Source organism: Arvicola amphibius, chromosome 2, assembly GCF_903992535.2.
Source record: "Arvicola amphibius chromosome 2, mArvAmp1.2, whole genome shotgun sequence".
Classification (NCBI taxonomy): Eukaryota; Metazoa; Chordata; class Mammalia; order Rodentia; family Cricetidae; genus Arvicola; species Arvicola amphibius.
The window spans coordinates 136026415-136038498 of record NC_052048.2 but is presented as its reverse complement, the minus strand read 5'-3'; the positions used below and the strand labels follow the sequence as shown (position 1 = coordinate 136038498).

Sequence of the window (12084 nt, the reverse complement as noted above, 5' to 3'; positions counted from 1 at the left end):
GCTAAGGGAGCTACTGCCCACTTCTTTGAGTGGGTATCTGGAAATGCAGGGGTGAGTATTTAGTTTTCACAGCTACGACGGAGATAGCAATACTGGTGCTGATACTCATCAGAGAAGGATGCTAAACAAACTGTAGTGTAACCCACATGATAAGAACTGTCTACCTGATAAGGAAACAATTTTTAAAAAATTCTTTTGCAGTTCACAACAATTTAATTTGGGGCGCAAACTGCAGCATTTGATGGTACCCAGAATTCTTTTGCTAGGCCCCTGTTTCTTACAGGAGAGGGTAAGCCTGTGTGCCATTCTTGGCACAGTGTAAAATCCTGGCCTGATTTTTCTCTATATTGTCTCTCACTCTATCCTATTCCCTACCCACTGCCCCTGCCATATTGGAGCTACTGAGAATTCACTGACCATATTAAGCAGTGCCTAATCTCTCTGCTTTCTCTATCTCCTGTCTGCGGTGTCATTTTATCCAGCACTAAGCAATTGCTAACATGCACCTTATCTATCCCTACCTGCCTAGACACTACTTGAATGCTTCCTCAGATATAGGTCAAATATCATTCCTTAATAAGTCTGTGTCGCTGAATCTAACAGTTCTCACATGTTGTAAGAGGGCCACTTGTTTGTTTCCCAGCTGCCCAGCAGCTCAGACCCAAAATACTCACACAGAAACTATATTATTTAAAACACTGCGTGTCCAATAATGAAGCTACAGCTCATATCTTAATTTAACCCATTTCTAGTAATCTGTGTATCACCACGTAACTATGGCTTACTGGATAAAGTTCCCAGTATCTGTCTCTGGCAGGGCTGCTTGGCTTCTCTCTGACTCCACCTCCTTTCTCCCAGCATTCAGTTTAGTTTTCCCCACCTACCTAAGTTCTGCCCTATCAACAGGCCACGGCAATTTCTTTATTCACCATTGGTATTCACAGCATACAAGGGGAATCCCACGTCACTCATACTGTCTATGTATTCCGTTGTAAAATGTTAAGATTCTACCTTCAGCATGCATAGTGCTCTTGCATACACTGTTTCCTAACATCTTACCCACTGTCTAATACTGGTTTAATAATATCCTTAAAAGTGGGTACCATGTACAGTTAGTTTTTTTACTTTATAGCATCTATTATAATTCCTAGAGTGCCCAGTACCTGACAGGAACTCAAGACATACAATGATAAAACACATGAAACAATGAAGGTGCACATAAAGTTCCAGCAAATACCAGTCACAGCGACACACATTCTCTGTCTTAGCTCGTGAGAGGCCAAGGGCCTTACCTATACAGTCAGTTCATGGCCAGCCTGGCTCATGGTTAGCTTTAGCTAAATGGCCAGTTTTTGCCTAGCCTGGATTACAGGAGACTCTGTCTCTGCTCCCAAAGTAGGCAGGCAGAAAATGCAAAAATTCTTTATTAAATAGATTTTTGAGTGATCATAGACTCTTCTAAAGTAGAGTTCACTCATGACATTTATTTTATGTGATGGGTGACACTGTTTCTCTTTCCCACAGCTGAGGGATTTTGTAATGCGTGTAATATGGTATTATGGTAATTCGTTTTTTTTAACCAAAGAAAAAGAGTGAGGAAATTAAAACAATTTAAAAGAGGCCTCCCAGGAAGGAGGAAAGTCCAAAACTTAGACAAAAGAAGCATCAAGAAGGGGAGATGGTCAAGTGATGCACGCCTTTAATCCCAGCACTCAGGAGACAGAGGCAGGTGGATCTCTGAGTTTGAGGCCAGCCTAGTTTACAGAGTGAGTTCCAGGATAGCCAGGGCTACACAAAGAAATCCTGTATTAAAAAGAAGGAGCAGGAGGAGGAGGGGGGAGGAGGAGGAAAGGAAATGGTAAGATGACTTCTAGTACTGAAGCATGATAAAGGCACTGAAGCAAATTGGGCTTCCTAACTACAGTATGCACAGATATTTGCTTGGGTACTTGAAGACCTCTTTCCTTGGGGCAGGAATGATGGAGACTCCAAAGGTCCTCCATCTAATTGACCCCCAGAAGAAGCCACAGTCCAGAGAGAATGAGCCTTCCAAAGACTGGCAGAAGTGAGCCAGACTCCCAGCTGGGATCATCAAGCACAGTGGCCCTGCCCACCACGGATATACCATCTGATGCTCCTTCTAAGCAGCTGGCAAATACCTACCCACTTGTGACTGGGCAACCATGGTTGACTTTCTGTCACAGAGAGGAGAAAACGGCAGCCCCAGCTCAGCTTCTCTGTCACCCTAGAAAAACACAAGGTCACAGTAAACAAAAGAACAGTGGGCTGAGCGGCCCAGATTTTATTTAGCAGCCTCAACTACCACTTAGGCCACTTATCTTTATCTTAATTATTACAATTACATTGTATAATAAGTCCTGGTGGGGCTTGCTCCTCTAAACTAAAGACACCAAGAAGTGGTGGCTTCCGTAATCATTCCCTCTGAATGCAGTCTCATGCTGTCCCAAAGAAAGCTTCGCAGGGCAGCAATAGGGTCCCCATGGAAAACCAGGCAGCAGTCCATGTGTCCTGTGGCCTGGGGCCAAAATCACAGTCAGAATGGTTGTGCTCCCCACAGTTTTCCTGCAGCTACCTGTGGCCTTCTTCTAGCCTGAACTCCCAGTGGTAGGCTGTGCCCAAAAGGGAAATTCAAACCAACCAACTTGGCTTTGTCTCCTAATATTAATTAAAGCCACACACAAAGGGAGTATGTGCTTCTGTGTTTCCCACCCTAACACTTGATACACTGTGAACAGTGGACTAGAAAGAACCAGTTATTCAACAATAATACAGCATAGCTGTTCAGACACAATATTCTTCACGGTGTCCAAAAGCAGCACTCTAACAAAAGTGCTATGGGAATCTAACTGTTGATGGAGACGGCCCTTAAAAACATGCAACACGGGTTCAATCTTTCTGTCATGTCCAGAGGAAGGAGACAAACACATATCCTCATGTCTATCAGCGGACTGTGTTCTTCCTTTTCTCCTAGGAAGAAACTCACTCAGGTTAATGGCTACTAGTCATGCTTGAATCCTGCCTTTTCTGCTGTGGGGCGTGTGGTCCTAGGAAGGTCACTGTCCTTTGCTGTTTCACAATTTTCCACCTGTTCAATGTGGGATAACAGTCCAAACCTAAAGGGCTTATCATGTGGCAAAATGACAAAAAGACATATAGGAAATAACAAGAACTACTAAAAGAATTATTGTTGCCAGAGAGGTAGCCATATTTGAAGTCAAGCTTTGAGAAACATGAAGTGAATTTGTTCCAGCTCACACAGTTCTAACTGTAATGAACATCACCAATTAATTAGTAGGACTCGGAAACCTTAATAGCCTCTAGCCAAGACTGCCACAACATCTGAATGCTTATTTCTAAATAATATCACCAAAGAGTCATGTAGTGATGAGGCAAGCAGGCCTGCTTTTTGTCCCGCCCGGTTTCTGCATGGCTAGCTTTGCCCCATAAATAATTACACAGAAACTGTATTCATTTAAACACTACCTGGCCCATTAGTTTAGGTCTCTTATTGGCTAATTCTCATATCTTGATTTAACCCATATTTAATAATCTGTGTAGCACCACAAGGTGGTGGCTTACCAGTAAAGATTCAGCATGTCTGACCTGGTGGCTGGCTTCATGGCGACTGTCTTGGAGAGTAGAGGCATGGCGATTGCCTGAATCATCTGCCTCACTTCCCTTCTTCCCAGAATTCTGTTCTGTTTACTCTGCCCACCTATGTTCTGACCTATCAGGCCAAGCAGTTTCTTTATTAATTAACCAATGAAACAACAGATAGATAGAAACACTCCTATATCAGAGTCAGATAAGAATTCTAGCAAAAGCATGAGGTAAATTTTTAAGAGGCTTTATATTGATCATAGCTATTGCATACTTTGGGAGCTAATACCTACAATGAGTCAAGAACAAAAAAAAGCATTTATGGAGCAAAAAATCCAATGCAGAGAAACAAAAAAATAATAGAAACTCTGGTTAGCCCATGGCAGCGCTCATATTTTAAAAGTATATATAAAGTCTATGTTATTTAACTGATATAATGAAGAAAGCAAATTGCTGTGATTGAATGCAAAATGTGTTGATGACTTGGTCACCATCTGGTACAATAGACTCAGTCTTCATGAGCTCATAGCCGAGTGGGCTTGGAGGAAGTGGGTCACTAGCAGCTCAGCTTTAACGGGTATATCTCATGACCTCAGAACTTTCTTCTCTGGTTCTCTTGTTTTCCTGTTTGCCAGAAAGGGAACAGTATTTTTCCCCTGATAGTCTACCACAGGCCCAAACACAATGGAAGAGGCCAATCACATGCTGAAACCTCTGCAACCATGAGCCCACATATAATTTCCCCTTTTTTGTTTATTTATCTGCTGTGGAACAATGGTCTTGTACATATAAATATTTGTCACTTGTATTGGTTTAGTAAAATGCTGATTGGCCAGTAGCCAGGCAGGAAGTATAGGTAGGTTGACCAGAATAGGAGAATTCTGGGAAGAGGAAAGGCTCAGTCTGCAGTTGTCACCCAGATGTAGAGGATGCCAGATGAGAATTCCTCACTAATCGAAGGTACCAAACCACGTGGCTAACACAAATAAGAGCTATGGGTTAATGTAAGATGTAAGAATTAATTAATAAGAAGCCTGAGCTAAGAGGCCAACCAATTTATAATTTATATAGGCCTCTGTGTGGTTTTTTTGACACTGAACAGCTGAGGGACCTGGAGGGACAGAAACCTCTCTCAACATTTATCTGTATGTATGTATGTATGTATGTATGTTTGTTTGTTTGTTTGTTTGTTTGTTTGAGACAGTTTCTCTTTGTAGCTCTGGCTGTCCTGGCACTTGCTACGTAGACCAGGGTGTATCTCAGAGATCCTCCTTCCCCTCCTTTCCAAGTGCTGGGATTAAAGGTGTGTACCATGATCCTCAGACCAGATACTTTCTCTATTTAAGTTCATATTCTTGGGTATTTTGTCACAGTAGCAGAAGATTAACCATCATATAGACACATTTGATTTTTTTAACTGTAAGCTGAAAATGAGACATAGAAGTTTTCCATAATCCACAGATGTTCACAAAGGAGCTGACTGCATATATCTAATTTAAACTCTAAAAATTAGCAAATTATTTGATCAATAAAAAAGTAATTTGTAATCTATTAAGTGAAGAAACATATCACTAAAATATAGAAAAGTTGGAAATTATTCTATTTGAGGTAACTCTTGGTTAAAAGAAAAAGAAAAATCAATTTTAAAGACTAGACACTAAAGACTGCTTTGGAGCACAGTGTGTCAGAGCAGCAATAAACAAATAAGTCTCAGTTTCTGTTTTCTAAACAAATGGAAATGAAAGCAAATGAAGTGAGCATTGAACTAAGAGAGTTAGAAAAATAAAAGTCAAGGAGATGAATAAAGATGCAAACAGTATCGCTGAAGAAGCAACGCTAAGATAATAGCATAGTCTTGTAGGGGAGAGATTGAAAAATTCAGCAATGCATATGAAATAAAACAAACAGACACAGAAGAAATGAAAAGAACTGTGAGAGATGTTTCCAAAATGTAAAAGTTCACAGTGATACCACAGAAAGGAACCTCGAAGCTTTTTCAGAATGAAACAGGTTTACCAAGGCAGACATCCTTTTTCGAAGTCAGTGCTTCATTTAAAAGCAGCCCAGAACTGTGGCGCGGATTCTGTAGAACATGGTTATGGAGCTGATGATGGGACTTCTTCCTTCGGGAGAGCAAGGACGCCTGGACCATGTCCACAAGGGCCAGCTATCGCATTATTTTGAAATTATAGTCCAACCTTCTGGATGTAATTCTGTAAAGGCTTTCTGGTCCCATTGGGGTTTCCCATGTGAACTGCTCAATTTTAAAGCTATCATTAAGAGCTGGAGGATCATTATTCCTCTAATGGGTTACCGGCTGTGCTTTGGCATCTGGCTTAAGACAATAAAAATACTTCACTGAACTTCATTCACTAAAGCCAGTTCAAGTGCAATGAGCTAGCATGCCAGTCCCAGTAGGGCCAAAAAATTCAGTATGGTTATTTCCACATTGCCCTTAGCACATTTCTCATTCCATGTGAGCTTATGTGTGTACATACACAAACAAGGTCTCCTTTATGGTGAGGAAAGAACGTTCACATCATTAAGTGATTTCACACACTCTCATAATTCAAAAAAGGAATCACTTCAATACATCAAACATATGTGAGTTAGCCACGATCTGTCCACTGGCCACAGACTGAATATTACTAGCATGATGGAGGTAGTTTTAGAAAGCTATATCTGAGGGAACATATGAAAAAGGAGGGGTGGGTATTTAGAGAAAGTTCTCACACTACTGTTAGAAAAACAGTCAAAAATTACTTAAAGTAAGCCCTCAATGAAGGATGAATTTGAAGTTGGTTGTCCTTGTGTGCACACCAGGGTCACACCTGTGTTACTCAAGCTCCTCCCATGCCCACTCTTCACTCTTCTCATCATGGAGCCTGGGGATTACTCCTGAGACCACATCACAAGTGTGCAAAGAAAACTGCCCATATAAGGACAGAGCACATGACCTGGAACCCATGGACACATGGAAGAAAACACAGGGTATTTGATGCTGAAGGGTTCATAAGAATATTCATCCAATCTTACCCTGAATCTTTTCTGTTACCTCAAAGAGAGAAAAAAATCACAGAAAACACAAAAGCCAAGGGAATCAGAACTGCAACTTGATTGGTCCTGGGCTGCAAAAATAGTTGGAATAAAGCTCTGATGGACAGTTCGGGTCTCTTGCATCTGTTAACTCTAGTGCACTTACTACCAGACAACATGTGCAGCTTCAGAAAGAACAAAATACACACACGTAAATTTTTGTGGAATTATTTCCCCATTCAAACAAGAATCATAACACTAAGAGCATCAGGAGGATTTCATGTCCAAGCCCAGGGTACCAAGGGTATCAGTGTGTCCCCACAGCTAAGACGGTGGAGAGTTAATCCCCAAAGTCATGTGTGGATAGTATTCAGTGACGAAGCCTTTAGAAGACAGCATGGATTAGATAAGACCGTGAGGGTCGGTCACTAATACCCTACAAAGGAGGCTTTAAAGCAGAGAGACCAGAGCTAGCACTGTGATGCCTCCAACAAGTAGGCTCACCAGATGCCAATGCCAGGCTAATGGGGTTCCAGGTTCCAAGGCCACAATCTAAATAAATCTCTATTCTTTATAAATTATCTTGTTTCAGGTATTATAGCAACAGAAAGAGAACCAAGGCTCAGAGAAGGAACCTAACCCTAGCCATTTGCGGGAACAATGGTGAGATGGGATATTAAGTGTTGTTAGGGACTTAGAGTTCTCAGAAACCACATTGTGTGCCTCCCTCTTTGAATGAACTGGAATTAGCTGAATGGACTGACAGTAACTGAGGTCTGTAATCTACATTTCATTGAGCTCAGCATCTCATGTCTCAAAGCCGGTGTCTATGGCAGTTCTTCTCAAGGAAAGACCAGCATCTGTGTCAGGGTGGAGAACTAACTCTAACCCCAAAGACCTCTGTCTTGGGGACATATACTTGTTTTGTTTCTTTGATTCTGTTATATTCACATATTTGTATTTGTCTTAAAGCAATGCATACCCATTAAAGACCGTCTGTTCTTATAAATAACATGACTCTGGATTGAAGGTATGGTTAAATTTGAACGCACTTGAACAATAATTCCTAGTGATTTCTTGATTCCAGTTTGCCATATAATTTTTAAACATTGTGTCATGGCTCATCCATCAAAAGAAACAACCTACCCAATAATAAGGAGACATGAGTCAAAGATTATCAGCTTAGTCCCGCAGGGTGATACCAAAATAGCCTTAATAAATTTTTGGTAACTCCATAGAAAAAAAAAAGGAAAAGTCCTCTTCAAATAATGCTTTGACAAGAGACTTCCATGAAAAAACATTTTTCCTCAAAGCAGAAATGCCTAAGACAAAATACACTTCACAATGTCTTGAGAATACGAAGGTTGATAAAATTCAAGAATTACAACTACAGAAATAAAACAATCGTGAAAAGCCTCTTTCTCCAAAAGAAAATAATTTTGTCCTCCACGGTCCTTGCCAGAGAGATGCTGGAACAATCAATTCCCAAAGATACCCAGTGTCAGCCTGGTGAGCAGCAAAAGACAAGTACCTGTCTGAAGAACTCCTCCAAGAGAGACATGGTCCAGCGGTGGTGCAGGTCCCATGCTTTTGCAGGGTGGCTGATGTCTGCTGTGTGCAGCATCAGGGATAAGGCTTTCGGCTTTTCAATTCTGCAAACCCAACACATGCAAGCACACAGTGACCACACACCTCAAACACTGGAAGTTTTGAAAATCTTTAAAATCACCTCTGAGTACCACCACTATGTTGGTGAACGGACAGTTCACCATTTAATGAATGGAGTAATTCTCACTTAACTAATTTATGGAATGGTTGCATTTTTCAACCAGATGACAAAAATCTAAGCAATACTTTCTTCCTTTAGCTACCGCTACATTTAACACACCTTTGATCATTTAATTACTAACAGAGTCACGATGCTAATTGGGGTAAACTGGTACCGTGTCTTGTATTCACTCAAACTCAGATTCTGATAAACCACCTGTAGCTAATTGTAGATGATGTATGATGTTCAAGCTCCCTGCTCCAGACATCACTACTTTTTGAGATAACGCAACCATTATCCTGAAGGTGATGTGTTTTCAATGTTTAAAATGTGCAAATTTCAGTCCAAGCCCTGCGAGAACATAATGTTACAAGCTACTCACGCTTCTGGCTGCTGCAGGGCTGTCTTCATGGCTTTGATTTGCTGGAAATGACAGGACATATCCGTGGCCATTACCATCTCAATTACCAAGGTACGGAACTCCCTTTTGGAGACGCCCATGAAGAAAAGGCATGAAAACAAAGAAAAGGAAAATCCAAGTTACGTTTTGCCACATTTAGTCAAAATCAGTTAATTGTTTCAGACATTTCAAATCTAATGTCAGTCTTTTCAGTGGAATTTTTATGAAGTGGGATATAAATGGAGGTTAAGGACTAAAGAATAATCTATTAGGAATATGATACAGGGAGATAGAAATTTCCTCAGTAGTCAAGGGCATTTAATCCTCTTGCAGAGGTCCTGAGTTTGATTCTGAGCACCCACATCAGGAAGATTACCTCTCTGAGCACTTGAATCCAGGTGTGCATACCCACACACAGACACACATACATGTACAGAATTTACAAATCAAGTAAGTCTTTACAAAACAATATGATACATCTATCGTTTGGAAAATTAACCTACAGGGAAAATTACAATAAAGCTAAAATATGAATTAAAGTGTTATCTTCTCAGCTGAATTCATTCTTAAGATAAAACTAACTTGAAATAATCCTAGAAACTAGACTGATAATCTACTTGATACTTTGTGTATTCCACATTTTACAAACAGGCTTTATTTTTAAAGCTTACAGAAAAACAGAGCAGGGTACATCCCCCTCTTGTAGTTTCCCAAGTCACAAGCATTCTGTGCTTACGTGGGGTTCAAGAGTTACAGCCAAGAGACACCAATGTCAATAGTTTTATTAAATGAAGTCCATAGTTGACGTAGGGCTCACTCATCGTATTGCACAGTTTCATAGGGTTTGATAAATGTCTCTGCCATGTGTCTAATGTTTTAACATCATATAGAATGATTTCTGCATCCCTAATTTTCAAGTTGTTCCCTCCCTCTCCTGAACTCTTGGAAGCTGTTAGATGCTATACTGAACTAACAAAAGAAACCGAGGCATAATTTATGTAGAATAAACAGCTCCTATGGAAATGGCATGATTCAACTGGTTTTAGCAGCTGAATAAGTCTTTGAAAACACCATTGCATTCAGGATAGCAAATACTTTTGTCATTTCTTTCAGGCAGTCCCACTTCCTACTTCTACATATGTATGGATATCATGTGTATGCATGTGTATGTTTATAATGTTAATATATGTGAATGTGTATTGAAATGATTAACATATACGCATGCTATACATGTATACATGTATACTATACTTTATATACATTATGAATATACAGACATACATACTTACAGTATATAAAACAAAATGTTCTCTTTTGTCTGAGTTCCTTTCCTAGGCATAAGAACTTGCTCCATGTGTTAGAGAGGTTTATGGTTGGGGGCATGATAAAACCATAAACCAAACCTTTTGCAAAAGGACTGTTTAAGCTCACATTTTTGACAAGCGTGCTAAAGTTCTGTTTTTCCTTTCCTGCCTTCTCTCAGCCTTTAATTCTAGTCATCAAGTGTTGCGAAGGGGTGGCTCACTGTAGTTTTCTTTTGCATTTTGTTGAACAAATACTACTGTTGAATAGCTCATATACTCTTACCACTTGCATATCATTTTTTAGGAAACTGTGTTTCAATTAATTTTTAATTTTTAAAGGAGGGTGTTTCTTTAAAAACTTTCATTACTGACTTGTCAAGGTGCATTGTGCTTTGGAATACAAACCCCAATAGGACATGCACAGAACCGACATTCCCCAGTGTCGGAGTTTCTTGACTTACATCAATTCGGTACCTTCCAAAAAGTTTAATTTTCATCACATTGAATTTATTATTTTTAAAATGCTTCTCACCTTTCGTGTTCTAAGAACCCCGTGTGAAGACATCTCTGAGCTTTTCTGTAAAATGTTTGCCACTACCATTGTTATCACAGTACGGGGAACAAGCCCAGGATGCCTGCGCTGAGCTGCATGCTGGACCGAGTGGTCGTTTCACATTTTATGCTTTATTCTTCAGTCTGCCACTGCCCCAGCTGAGTTATTGCAGCATGCCTAGGTTTTATGACAAAATTTGAGTGGATCTTTGAGTATGCTTGATGTAAGGGTCAAAATCGCTGTTTTCCATAGACACCCACTTGTTTTAACACCGTTCACTGAAATGAGTTTCTTTTCCCCTTCAGTTCGACTTAACCCTTTATCAAAAATCAAGTGGCAAGGGGTCTGCAAAAATCCTTTAGTCAGCGCAGTAAGCGTGAGGACTCAGTGCTGTAGACGACAGGACACGTTTGTAACCTGTCACTGAGGGAAAGGGAATCAGGACAAGAGGATCTGCAAAGCTTACTGACCAGCCAATACTACCAATCTTTCACCTCCAGACTCAAAAAATAAGCTGGAGAATAGTAGAGGAAGACACCCAGTACTGACCTCTGATCTTCATTCTTAAAGGTTTTTAATTAGCATACAAAGTAGTAGCTTTCAGTATGGCTGTATATACATAAATATCACAACATTGAGATTGTTTCTCAGCCCCCATCCTTTCTGTCTCCTCCTCCTTCCTCTTAAGGAGCCCTCACTCTACCTTTATGTCATACTTATGCTTACTTAATGATGATTCAGATAAGAGAAAAATTTGATATCTATTTTTCTGCATTTGGTTTATTTAATTTAACATGATGACTTTCATTTCAACTATTTTTCTATAAATTCCATAATTTCATTCTTCTTTGTAGATGACTAAAACCCCAGTGCAGGGGCTGCAAGATGGCTTAGTGCAGTGGTTCTCAACCTTCCTGATGCTGCGACCCTTTTCCCTAACTCCTCATGTTGCGGGGACCCCCAACCATAAAATTATTTCATTGCTACTTCACAACTATAATTTTGCAACTGTTATGAAACATGATGTAAATATCTGCTATGTAGGATATATGATATTTGACCCCTGAGAGAAGTTATTCCACCCCCAATGGGTTGCAACTCCCATTTTGAGAACCCCTGGCTTGGTGGGTAAAGGCACTTGCTACCAAGTCCAGTCACCTGAGTTTGATCCCACCTTGGGAAGGAGAGAACATTGTGGAATGTATGTACCCACCGTCCCTCTCATCAATTAACAAATATCATAAAATGTCCATTGTGTATGTGGACTATATTTTCTTTATTCAGTCACCCAGAAATCCAAGATGGGTGTCTGGGATGATTCATAGCTTGACTCTCGTGAACACAGTCACAAATGAAGATGGGTGTGCAGGTGTCTCTGTGGTATTCTCACATTTCTTTAGGA

The 12084-nt window shown here is 40.2% G+C and overlaps 1 protein-coding gene across 2 annotated transcripts in view; it reads right to left on the bottom strand.

Annotated features, from left to right (window-relative positions):
- The window catches only part of Pde1c (phosphodiesterase 1C), a 446197-nt gene that overhangs the window by 75762 nt on the left and 358351 nt on the right, over positions 1–12084 (bottom strand). For both annotated transcript variants that reach the window (XM_038319212.1, XM_038319213.1), the window contains 3 exons: positions 8808–8909; positions 8189–8309; positions 2164–2245 (listed from right to left, as the gene is read on the bottom strand). In XM_038319212.1, the coding sequence (XP_038175140.1) occupies positions 2164–2245; positions 8189–8309; positions 8808–8909 (305 nt within the window). The remainder of the gene's footprint in view (positions 1–2163; positions 2246–8188; positions 8310–8807; positions 8910–12084) is intronic.